Here is a 13,179-nt window from a genome sequence, read left to right on the forward strand (position 1 = left end):
GGGTTGGAGTTCAATACTGGATGACTTTTAGCTCCCTTGACGTAACCCAAGGAGTTAATAATTTTCTGGGCAATAAATCTTTATAGGAAATCACGCACGTCTCAGGGAAAGGGAACTAAACGTGTGGGCCACCTGTGATATAGTTTACCAGTTAAAGCTAAATCATTCCAGTCTTGCCTGACCAATGAATATAATGACACCACTCGAAGCTCATGGTGAGCCAAATCTTATGCAACTAATTTTTTTATGCAGAGTTAATATGGGCTATAAATAAATGCCTTAATCTTTATGTTTAGTTTATTTTTTCATGTATCATTTGTTTTCTTGACTCATATGATGATGTTTGTGTGGTGATGTGCCACACTTTTGGGAAACTCTGATATAAATTTTTCTGGGATGGAACCCAAATAGATCAAGTTTAAAGAGTCTCTGCGATTGAATTTGTTATATTTATTGAATGGGTATAAGTTGAACTCAGTAAACTTATTTAACTTCAGTAAGCTCTGGAGCTTGAGCATTTAAGGTTATCCCAATTAGGACGATAAACTCAGTACAAGAAAATGGTGTGGCATATTGAGACTAGAACCTTTGCTAGGGCAGGAGTCGAACCCATGGCCCGAAAGATAGATGGCAAGGATTATCCCCAATGGATCCCTTCCTTGGGGTTTTACGTACTTACTGTTGACGGTTCTATCATAAATCATGAGGAAGTAGTCATGCTTATATACATGTGCCCTATTTTCTCCCTTCCACGTCCAGCTTCGAAGCACATGAAGGAGCAAGAGGCCGTGAATCTGGTGACAGAGGAGGAGGACGACGATGAAGAGGAGGAAGATGGGAAGATGATGGTGGATGGTGGTGGAGGGGGGATGAAGAGGGGTGGAGAGGCGGAGGATGGGGGTTGGGGAGGAGGCCAGCAGGGTGCAGGGGGGCAGGGGTCAGGGGAGTTGGGCAGTGAGGAGGACGAGGAGGAGTCCAGTGATGGGGAGAGCGAGAGCAGCACAGACACAGACGAGGACGCAGGTCAGTCAGTCCAGGTCAATGCCTTGTGTGGTCATTGCATCCCACAGGCAAAGCGTGCATGCAAGCCTGTGGGATGCAAGAATCTTGTTGTGGTTTAATTTTGATGTGAGCAGGGGGGACTGAGTGATCTCGAGGATTTAATATTTCCCAGTTTCTGATCACTGTACAATAACTTGTTATCGTTTACAAAGTCCATTCAATCTGTGTTTTGAGAAAGAGTGTTCTCAATATTGAACAAATAATGATGAAGCTAGTACGGTAGACAGTGGAATTCATTCACCAAAACCATCCACAAATGTTTTACAGTTGCACTAATTCCGATTATAATGCACAGGTGGGCGATTCTCAGTTTTACAACTGTCGTCTCAGTTTTCACAACTTAACTGCATTAGAATTTCAAAATACGGAGAATCTCATAAATCTGGCATTTCCTTGAGACCAAGAGGGAACAGGATTTTTGAAAATACTTTTTCAAAAAGTATTGCTTATAGAATGCCTTTCTCTGGGAGAAAGTGCTTAAATATGAACGATGATGTGTAGACATGCAGTGTAGAAATATGTATATGTCTGTACATTACATATAAAGAGGAGAAGTATGTCGTGTATTTTAAAATTTAAAAATTGGTGCATTGCCAAATTATGGATTACTTCAAGCTCATGGATATGTATATGGCCACATTTCAATTAACATTCCATTTAGATAAGTGTATACAACAAGATGAAGGAGAGTTGAACCCTCACCTCAGAAAAATGGTCTTCACCCATGGTCCACATCATGTTATTTCTGGAAAGATTTTTATGTAGGCAGGGAGAGCTTCGTGTGCATTAACTCTCTGGTAATTAATGATATAAGAAATAGTCTTCGGCATGTCTTAGTTGGCATCTTTTATTCTTAGAAAGTTTGGTGAAATGAAATTGAAACGTCCTGTAATTTTATTGTTTTTCATTGTTCTAAGTATTATCACCTGATCATGTTGCATTGCAATGAAACCATATTTGTGGGTATTAAAATCGCGCTTGGAAATTGCAGTGTTATTTCAAAGAACTGCAGGAGATGCCATCTTTTCAGCAGCAGCTCAGTAGCTTTTAATGAAGTCAACTGCTAATATGCCGTCAAAGCAAATGATTTTTAGACTTAAGAAATTTCTGCATTGCACTGTTATTTCACCAAACTTTCAAAGTATTTGCGACTTTTGCCAAGTGTTTCTGAAGATTTTTTTTCATTGGAGTTGGTTGATTTATGATTTTTCATTTTATCACAGTATGTATGCTACAAAATCATACCCAAACTTGGAATGATTAATGAAAGTGAAACAAAGAGTTGTTAGTTTTGGAGGTGAAAGGAATTAGTGATCAATTAGAGAGTGCGGCAAACCAGCCATGTGAAGGAAGTCCGTAGTATGAAAAATCTTGTTTTGGGCAGGAGATGCTGTTGAGGGCCCCACTGCTCTGGAACCCCACAATGAAACAACGGGTTGAAATTAGTTCCATTCTGTTTGACACAGTTTAGCTCCTTTGTTTTTAATTTAATTCTGCCCTTTCTCACCGTAAACCTGAGGACTTAAATAGTTGTGATTTCATCCTACTCACAGATACAGACGATTCTCGCCACAAGGACAATGATCGTCTGTCATCCCCTAACTCAAAGCTGATGATGAGGGCAGATGCAGAGAGGAGGAGGGGGTTCTTGGGCATGGGCAACAATGCCAGTGAGGACTTCATGAACATCGGGATGCCATCATCATCATCAAGAAAGAGGAGGGCGGTGATGGTGGAGGGAGCAGAGGATGAGGGAGGGGGTGACCTGGATGCCACCGGGAGGAGGCGTCGGAGGCGGGCGCTGGAGGAGGGGGTGGTCAAGGAGCAGAGGGAAGAGGTGGACCGGGATGGCATCCCTTACGTCAACGATGACTCCCCCAAGTCAGATGTGGTGCTCCGGGAGGAGGGTGATGAGGATGGGGAGGAGGGTGACGAGGAGGGGACCGGGGAGCAAATGGGGGGGACCACAGCCACTGCTGAGGAAGAGGAGGAGGCAGGAGAGGAGCAAGTGGTACTGCCACCTTATCTCCCGGCCATCCAAGGTTGCCGAAATGTGGAGGAGTTCCAGTGCCTGAACAGGTTCGTTTCCATTGGAATATCTGCGTATTTTTTAACCTTTGGACATAAATATGTGGTGTGTTTCAGGAGGAAAATGCAGTGTAGTGGAAACCAGTTCATGCGAAATGTATGGGGCCAAGTCTCTTGTTAACCCAACTTTGTGCTCTCAGAATTCCATTCTCATTTTTCCTAACCCCTTTTGAGTTATTTATCTATTAATTAAGGGTGCATATCATATCCTTCCTTGGCAACTAGAATACATGCAAGTATGCATATCTGTCATCTAAAGACTTTGCCATTCTGGATGAAACATCCTTTTCTGGACCCTGGTTGATAATTTTTCCTGGTTTGTGATGATAATGGAAAAATTGAATTTCATTTTCCAAATTTTTGGCAGATTTATGTTTTGGATCTTTCACCAGTTTCAAGGCTTGGTGTGAGGAAGAGTTCCTTCTGTGCCCACTGTCTGCAGTTAACAACTGGACTACAGACATTCGCTTTGCTTTTACTTCCTCTAGAACAACTCTCAATACAATTTTCTCATCTTGATAAAGGTCTCTTCATTAACCAAAATAGCAATATTAAAATATCTTTTTTTATTATACATTCCTCAGCTTCCAAGTACCCTTTGGTATTGTCTGCTAGCACCGCACAATTATTTCAATGACCTGCTCGTCAGCCTTAAGCTCAAAGGGGTTATATTCGATGGCAAAACCAACTTTTCACTCAAATTATGTGAATTGAAAAGTTCCTAAATGGGATGTTGAAACTTCTGTAGAGTTTAGAGCTCTCATTCACTTGTAATTCAGAAAATATATTCACTTATTTTTATTTGAAATGATTTGCAATCAGATCAAAACAATCAATCTAATGTGGAACTTAACTTAATTGTTAATTGACAAGTTCACCAAGGATATTATTATTATATATTTCTGTCCATGTTTATGCTATTTAAGAAGACTTGGCTGATTTACTTTTAGGATTGAAGAGGGAACGTATGGCATTGTCTATCGAGCTAGAGACAAGAGGACTGAAGAAATTGTGGCCCTGAAGAGACTGAAGATGGAGAAAGAAAAGGAGGGGTTTCCAATTACATCATTACGTGAAATCAATACCCTTCTGAAGGTGAAATATTTTCTCATTTGTATTAATATTTTTATAGCCATTTTTCCTTGGCCTTTATTTTTATGTGCAACTATTTACATGTGCAATATCAATAATTAGGTATGCATTTGTACAAAATTTGGCAAATTCGTTACTAGCTTTAAAATTCATAGATTAAAAGTCAATACAGTGCATGTATTTAAATGTATACAATGGAAAAATATCTGATGTACCATCTGATAAAATTCCGGGAATTATTTAAAAAGTTATTTCATATCCTTCAATCAATGATGACATCTGTTCTTTCCATTTGGTATTTTTGTGATTGTCTGTGTCCCTCCTCACCCTGGAAAAAATAATTTGGATCTTTTTCTGAAGTTGATCAATCGCATATCATTAGAGCAGAAATATTCAATTTGCAATAAAACGCCAACCTTTCTGGCCAAAAGATCAAAATATTTGATCTTTAATCAGAATATTTTTCACTAACGTTTTGGGCTCATTCAAGCACCGGTTAATCCAATCAGTTAACATCTTCGCATCATAAACCCTCTCCTCCCCTTTGCAGACACTTCTTCACTTTCAAGATCAGAGAGCAGGGTGTCCTTACATTTCAAAATTTGTTTTCTCACTCATAATTTTTGGAGGGTTTCCTTCATTGACCAAGATCGGACTATCACATTGTGACTGGTCACACTCATGTTGACAGTTCATTATCCAATGGAGGTTCATTACAGTACAACAATTTCTAAGTGTACAAACTCATTCACCTTGACCAAGATCCCTCTGTATTTTGGCCAAGCGCTCTGCCAGTTAAGCTATGTACCTGCCAGTAAGGTATACTCATACACACTATAAGATTTTTTGAATGATCTTTACTCCATGACATTTTTACATTGTAATGCACATAAGTGGATGACGCTGTTAAAGTTACTGTGTCAGAATCTCCCCCAGTTTCTTTGGATAATGAAGGTTCAATTAACATTTGTTCATATGGAGCATTATTCAGTGTCTGTAATAAGTGGTTGTTTGGGAAGATGGTTGTCAAGCCAGAGAACTGTGCTGAGAACAATCAAGGGGCATTTTTGAATTTTTCTTTTATTTTGGTACTCAAAAACAAACAAAGGGTGCATATATTGTATGAGCATGCATAGTACATACTTTTATACAATAATTTCATTTAGATAACTAAAAATTATCAGTGTTTAATGACAAGGGAATAAAACTATAAATGTTCTTGACTACTAAAAAGTTCATTACCAGCATCGTGTACATTTTATAGCTCACTTGAACTATTTCAAGTCAGCTTTTTATTAATTTAGAGAGTGCAGTGAATTTTATTTAAATTTTAGGTATGAAATGTTGTGCTCTCAAATCAGAAATGAATTTATGAGAAATTATGTCAAAATTAACTTTTAGATTCCACTGGGTCCCTCCCCCCCTCCTCACAATGGCTTTGTGTTGCAATAAATTTGATTTATAATATCTTCTCTAAGAGGGCACCTTGATAGCTTAACTGGCTAAAGCACTTGACTGGACATGTGGATTCTATTCTGTTCCATTCTATTCTATGCCATCCTCAGGGAGATGATGTAAGGAGTTGAAAACTAGGTTGTACCGCGCAAAATTTAAAGCTTTTTCCTTTTCCTCTCTGATTTATAAATGCATTACAGTGAGTCTGATATGTTATGCCCTGATTTCATTTACAAACTCTGATCATATGCACATGTAGAAATAGGTCAGTTTGGTTCCCATTTCCACCGGTTTTAACATTAGACTGGGAGCAAAGTGAAAAACCTTAGTTCTGGGGTACAAGTATTTACTGTGATTCTAAGTCAGATGTCTTTCGTGCTCTTAAGCATCATGTAAGAACTTAATATTTGTGGAAGACACTTGAAAGTTGTTCACACAGAAATGGGCTTTGCCTGCCTCACTCGTCTCCTCATACTCTGGTCCACTTCCCTCTTACTCTACCCTGGACCGTGCTCATGTTTACACTAACCGTGTAAATTCATTCGAGTTGCCCATTTTTGTTAGAATGCCTGCTTATTCACTTCAAGATATTGTGAACTGAATTACGGAAAATGATGAAAGCTCATAATTGTAAGAGGAGTAATTTGCTTTTTAACTCCTACCAGTACTCAGTTTACACAGAGGGGGTTTTATGTATTCTCTACTTTCTTTCTAATCTCTTTCTCGTTGCGAAAACTTAAAGATAAACCTAAAATTACAAGTTTGAAGATGGAAATCTTTTTAGCTTTTTAGGTTAGTAATCATCTTGTCTTGATGTCTCTGTATTAGCAATAATGCTCTTGATTTAGTAGAATTGATCAGTATCCTAGGTATTAACTCCCACGAACCTCCTTGGATCCACTTGTCCATGGCACTAATGAAGTCGGACATGACTTTTGCCTCACTGCATTGGAAGATTCATGTCTCTGCTTATTTCACTGATATATTTATTAATATGTAATATATCTTTATCATTTCTGATTTTCAGGCACAACATCCAAACATTGTTACAGTGAGAGAGATTGTAGTTGGAAGCAACATGGACAAAATATTTATTGTGATGGACTATGTGGAGCATGACCTCAAGTCACTGATGGAAACAATGAAGCAAAGGAAGCAAGTTTTCATTCCAGGTTTGCTGCTTTTTTATTGACTTCTTCTGTCTCTGTACACTGCTCAGATTGTCCTTGAATGTGGCCCATGGCCTTTGCTCTTATTTGATAAGAACTCAATCCTTATTAACTTTACAAATATTGACTAACTTCCTGATTGGTAGATCAGCTTTTAAAGTATTCTGGGATCATAGAATAAATGCCTCTCAAGGTATAAATCTACTATAGTAGAAGTAGTTTTAGGGAAGGAAACAGCTAAGGCCATTTGCACCATTAGAGATGGATGGGAATGGAGAAAGGGTGGAGAGAAACCTGGCATCAAAATTAGCCTATTCTTAATGAAAGGTGCCAAGGGGTCTAAAGTTTAGCTTCCCATTTGACAGATAGCGTACTCACTCAAAGTGCTCTCCATGGAGAACCTCAAGTAGGGATTGGGATACCACTGAAAAAGACCTGCCATCTCCAGTATTCGAGCTAGGGCCCTTTTGGTGGGAAGCCAGTACGCTAACCACGGCAAGATATCAATACTCTCTTATTTCAGTTTTCAGAACTAGATATATGATATTATTCATTTGCAGGGTCTACAGGGGAATTTTCATGAAGTGCATTTTCACAAAATTGTTTACCTTTTGCCTTTATTAATTTTTTCTTGATTTCTTGAAATATGATGAAGTCATGACTCATTATTTTTTTGTACCCTAAATACTTGTTCAGTCATTGATGATCCTGGAATCTTTTTTGTGAGGTCAACAAAAATCACTTCTTTCTTCTCACAAATGATGTTCCAATTAACAGTATTGCATTTCAATTGTTTTTCATTTATCACTATGAGAAGCATTCTTTCAACGTGATTGAGAATAGGTTACCGCTGTGCTGATATCATTTTCACTCCCTTTGAACCATCTATCCCCTTAATTTTGTCCTTGTTCTTGAGGACAGTGCAAATTGCTGATCTATTCCAGGGTTATTTTTGTTCACTTAGGGCTTTTTTCTTGTGACTTTTTCTTTGGGGGACATATGCATATTAAAATATGCATAAAATATTATTAAACTTTTCACAAAAAATTACAAGTAATGTCTGAACAGAAGTTTGGAAAAAATGTGTTATCACTAGCGACCCTTAGGTGCTAGCAGAACAAGTGCTGAGTGCCAACTGAAGCAGCTGGCAGGCAATCAATTTGGGAAACCCCCTCACCTAGTCATTTGTTGTGTGAAACTTTGCTTGTTAAGAGAGTCATTTTTTAAAAACATGTTTTGCTCATTATGCTAATGACTCATTTTGTGAGGCGTTCATCAAGCAAGATTTCACTATAATGTTTGCATTTTTCCTGGGAAACATTATTTCTGGTTCAGAATCTCTTATTGTTCACATTAAACCAGAGGTGCAGAACTTTTCTTTTGTCACAGTAACCCATATCATGAAATAAAGTTTTAAATACTCTTCAAATGTGGCAAGTTCTCAATTGGCATTTAGCTGACCACTATGAATGATGAATTATTATTATCATTATTTTTGATTTGCAGGTGAGGTCAAGTGCCTTATGCAGCAGCTTCTTAGAGCGGTTGCGCATCTCCATGACAACTGGATTCTCCACAGGGACTTGAAAACGTCAAACTTACTTCTAAGCCATAAAGGCATTTTGAAAGTGGGAGACTTTGGCCTGGCGAGAGAATATGGATCGCCTCTCAAGCCCTACACCCCCATAGTTGTGACGCTATGGTATCGATCTCCAGAACTACTTCTGTGCACCAAGGCAAGATGTTTTGAATTTCATCTGATTATTGGTCACTTTCTCAAAGAAAAATCTGCAATCCTGTGATTTTTGTGCAATGTGCTCTCTCAAGCATATGTTTACTCATGCATAGCTTCAGATGTGCACAGCAGGCATCAGTAAAATTAAAGAGTTGATGAAGACTTGGTTTTTCTTCTACAGGAATACTCAACACCTGTAGACATGTGGTCTGTAGGGTGTATATTTGGAGAGTTCCTGTCAATGGAACCACTTTTCCCTGGGAAATCTGAAGTGGACCAGCTCAATAAAGTATTTAAGGTATGTTCATCTCATGCTAAGGTATATGCCATTGTCAAATGAATGACAAATATACCAAATGAATGCCAAACAATTCCGTTATTTGGTCCATCTTTTTAAACTCTGTCATTTGTTTAGTGGTGTATAGATACGAAGGTATGATATGGTAAACTTGTCAAAAGTTAGTACTCAATGCATTTAACTTTGAGAAATATTAATTCAGGTAATAGATAATGGATGAGACGTACCAGGGAATGCTTTTTGGCTAGATTTTTGTATACCCCGGATCCCTGATGGGTAGCACTAAGCATAAATACAGCATTTATGAAGGCATGATCATTAGGGTAGTCCCTAATCAACAAAATAGAAAAAAATCAAATGAAAATGTTAATAAGGGTGTGATGCTATACATGAGTCACCTTCTTGAGCAGTGAGAATGATTCCATAAGAATCGCTAACAAATCTTTTTTGCCATAGTGTTGGTTAAATTGCACGGATTGGCCGGCCCTGGTGGCGGTGGGTTAACGTCCTCGTTTGCTAATCCAAGGGTCATGGGTACGATCCCCGCCTGAGTGGGTTTTCCTCCACTTAGGGCTTGGGTGTTTGTAATCGTGTCCATTGCTATCATTGTTAATAGTCCGATGTAAAGGCCAAAAAGTGCTGTTTTCGAACTAAGGTGAAATAAATAAACAAGGTTAATTAAGAGTAAAATCACAAATCTGTGGTGATACCTAGAAATGTGCTAACATGTAATTAGTAAATGGCCCAGTATTGCTGTTCAAACCCACCTTTAAAAATTCAAGATATTTTCCTTTTTCAAATTTTTAATGTTCTTGAAATTTTGTTTGTGCTATTCTTAAAATATAAGAGATAAATACAATGCATTTTTGAGGATTCGGTTGGTGTGGCAGCCAATAGACTTGGATGGACTTCCTGCACCTAGGGCACATGTTTGAATTTGATTGATTATTGGTTTTTCACAGAAATTTCATTGTCCCCTATACTATATACACACAGTTGTTTTTCTCCATTATATTGCACGAAACCCTAACTATGAACCTGAATCTATGGATATTGTCATGATGAGGGTATTCCACAAAATTAAACCTGAAACTGTCCTGAGTATTGTCATAATTTGGTGAAAATATTTGATTGTCATCATATTTAAAGCATAGCACAAGTCAATTTTCACACTATTGTTTCAATGCAATGATTATTGAGGATGATGTATATAATGGTATAAATTTTGTTTTAGAAGGATTTAATAACTTTTATGTGTGTTTTAGGATCTGGGCAGCCCAAATGAAAGGATATGGCCGGGCTACAGTAAGTTACCTGCTGTTCAAAAGATGACGTTTGCAGAATACCCTGTGAGCCAGATACGTTCTCGCTTTGGTACAATGCTCACTGACCTTGGATTGGATCTCATGAATAGGTGAGAGGCATTTCTCATTCTTTTGGAGTCCATTGAGATATCTAACCACTGGAAGTTATTAAAAAGGCCAAAAGGGGCTAAATATTATATCCTAACCATCAATTAGCTATTCTGTTCTACTTAAACTAATGATAGACTTACCTGAGGGTTTGGGCTGAAAGATTGGTGTGTTTAAAGAAATGCTTGAATGTTTCAATATTTTTGAAAGTGAAGTTGAGGTTGAAGAAGACAGTGGATTTGGAATGTAGTTAATCTTTCTACCTTTTATCAGAAGAATTTTACTGAACATTATTTACATCAGATAGGAATAATTCATTGTAATGATCATTAGTTCCAATTAATACTCGAAACAAGTAAATACGTGTAAATAAATACAGATACCAAATCTTTGCTTTGTGTGCTTCAAATGGTTTCTGTAACCTCATCCCAATCAATGTTTAGTTATCATCTTAAAAGTTAGCCGTATTAATCATTCTAGCAAATCGGGGTTACCTGTTGAAAAACCTTAATGCTTAGGGCAAGTACATTAAAGTTTTGTTATTTCTATTATACAAAATGGTACCTCTAATTATCACTTATGTTGTACGTATTATTGTTATATCACTTATGTTTGTCAGGTCCTGTTGATGTAGTCTGTTGATTTTCTTTGACATGCACTAGTGGTTTCAGAATATATAGATATGAAATACATTTCACAATGAATTTTCTCCCCAGGTTCCTCACGTATGATCCGGCACAGAGGGTTACCGCTGAGGATGCCCTGAAGCATGGGTACTTCAAGGAAGCACCTCTGCCCATTGACCCTGCCATGTTCCCCACGTGGCCAGCCAAGAGTGAGCTGGGGCACAGGAAAGCACCAGCCAGCCCCAAACCCCCATCTGGAGGGCGAGAATATAAGCAGTTGGTACGTGGCTGTTTATTTTGTCTTCTCTCTCGCTCTTAAAAGTTGATTAGCTGTAATTTCATGGGTTAGTGTGGGTTTTTTAGGACCTAGGCTCTACTCACTACTTTACTCGTAACTAATACCACACAAAATATCAATATACTCCTTATGGCATGTTAAAATAACTCAGTCTTTAGCTTTTCATACATCCTACCTTCCAATTCTACTCAAAATGTTTATTCTTTTCCTCCCTATGCTTTGATTTCCTAGCACCCTACTCTCTATTCACCATCTTCAGCATCCCATGGCCTCTCTCATTACCTGCTCCATCCACTTGACGTGCCCTCTTTGAATTTTAACCAAAAATAATATTCTCTCCTCCCCTTCCTTGCATAGAACTTCATTTTTTGTTTTCTTTCCCATCTGTTTATTTTCTCCCCTCTTCACCTCTCCCACATCTCAAAGCCTCCAATCTACGTCTATCCTCTTACCTCCAAGTTGCCATTCCATGTTAAACTATGCTCAAAATTTAAGTTCTCACCAGTCTTTCCTTTACTGTCACCAACTCCTGCCTCTTGTCTAAAGTTCCTTTACCTGATTCAATTCTTCTTTTAATATCCTCACTACTTTGCCTACCTTCTGCTGAATCACTGCCTATATGGATGAACTGTTCTAGTTTGTCCCCCCCAAATTTAATGATCATTTTAGCCTTCTTATTCCTCATTACCTTCATTTTATCCTGATTAATTCTCATCCCAGACCTATTGTGCTAATTCTGCAATGCAATGAATCTCACAAAGGTGTGCCCTGAATTGTCATGAACTTATTTCTCTGAATTACCCATCCCTACTCCTAACCAAAGTTGTGTAATTTTTTCATTATCTGGTAAACCTCTTTGTATCGCTTTCTGCCTCTCAATCATGTTCAAATAGGGACTGCCTGGATGTTGCTGGAAGAAGTGGCCAAATGGCACTTCCTCCACTCTCCTCTGCCTTCTCCCATGCTCATCTCCTCACACTCTCTTAAAATATGAATTTCACTTGCCAAAGAGCTAAGTACAAGGCGAGCTCTACCCTCACCTATCAACCCAACCTATGGATTTATTACTTTTATTTTCTTGCAGTTGAAAATGAAGTATTTCACTCATGCACCCATTTAAACATTGCACAGTAGAAGTTGAGTGCAAGTGACTTAATTGGATATGACTTTCAACTGCTTCATAATAGATTAGGGTGGATAATTTCTCTTATTTTTGCATGTACATACAGGCTTCATGATTTGATGTTCTTTTATTGGACTCATGAATTACCTAAATGATAATTGAAATTTGAATGACCATCTATTTTATAAATTTTCATTCAAAACAGGGCGATACAGATGATGATGTGACTGTTGGCGGAGGTTTCCACATGGGCCTCATAGAGAAGGGGCGAGCGGCCATTGGGGCAGGGTTCAGCCTCAAGTTTTAGAAGCGCATCCTCATGTGTAAGTATGTGTGTGTCTAGCCAAAATATGTCATCCCTCAAGTGCGTTAGCTTTTTGTGGGGTGGTTGGAGCCTGCACAGTGCAGTGATTGACAATTTAAATTGCAAAGTGGTCACACAATAGTGTGGATGGTATGGATATATTTTTATATGAGAACTGTGCAAATGTGCATCCTGACATTGATTTGAGAAATATAGAGTACAGTTTTTAAGAAGAGCACTGGAACATTTCAATGTTGGTGCGGTGAAGTTTTGGTTTACCAATGTTTTCAGTGATTGTTACTGATCATGGATCTCCATGGTAAGTGTACTCCTTGATTCCTTTCTTAGTCTTTTGTAATAAAAAAATATACATTAGTGAATTGCATTTTTTCTTCACTGAAACAAAGGCCACCTTTTTTTAGAATAGGTTCCCCTTGCGTAATTTTTAAGTTGAAAATTTGAGCTCAGTGATCCAACACTTGTTTTGCTATCCTGAAAGTTCCATTACCATTGTAAC

The 13,179-nt window shown here is 38.2% G+C and overlaps 1 protein-coding gene across 1 annotated transcript in view; it reads left to right on the plus strand.

Annotated features, from left to right (window-relative positions):
* Pitslre (cyclin dependent kinase 11B pitslre) overlaps positions 1-12,970 on the plus strand; it is a 45,848-nt gene extending 32,878 nt beyond the window's left edge. The window contains exons 6-14 of the mRNA XM_071590732.1: positions 813-1,023; positions 2,616-3,141; positions 4,101-4,245; positions 6,725-6,869; positions 8,373-8,602; positions 8,783-8,899; positions 10,165-10,313; positions 11,028-11,217; positions 12,564-12,970. Of these exons, the coding sequence (XP_071446833.1) occupies positions 813-1,023; positions 2,616-3,141; positions 4,101-4,245; positions 6,725-6,869; positions 8,373-8,602; positions 8,783-8,899; positions 10,165-10,313; positions 11,028-11,217; positions 12,564-12,665 (1,815 nt within the window). The 3' untranslated portion in view covers positions 12,666-12,970. The remainder of the gene's footprint in view (positions 1-812; positions 1,024-2,615; positions 3,142-4,100; positions 4,246-6,724; positions 6,870-8,372; positions 8,603-8,782; positions 8,900-10,164; positions 10,314-11,027; positions 11,218-12,563) is intronic.
* Positions 12,971-13,179: the final 209 nt, after the last annotated feature.

Source organism: Hetaerina americana, unplaced genomic scaffold (assembly GCF_022747635.1).
Source record: "Hetaerina americana unplaced genomic scaffold, ioHetAmer1.1.p SCAF_4, whole genome shotgun sequence".
Taxonomy (NCBI): Eukaryota; Metazoa; Arthropoda; class Insecta; order Odonata; family Calopterygidae; genus Hetaerina; species Hetaerina americana.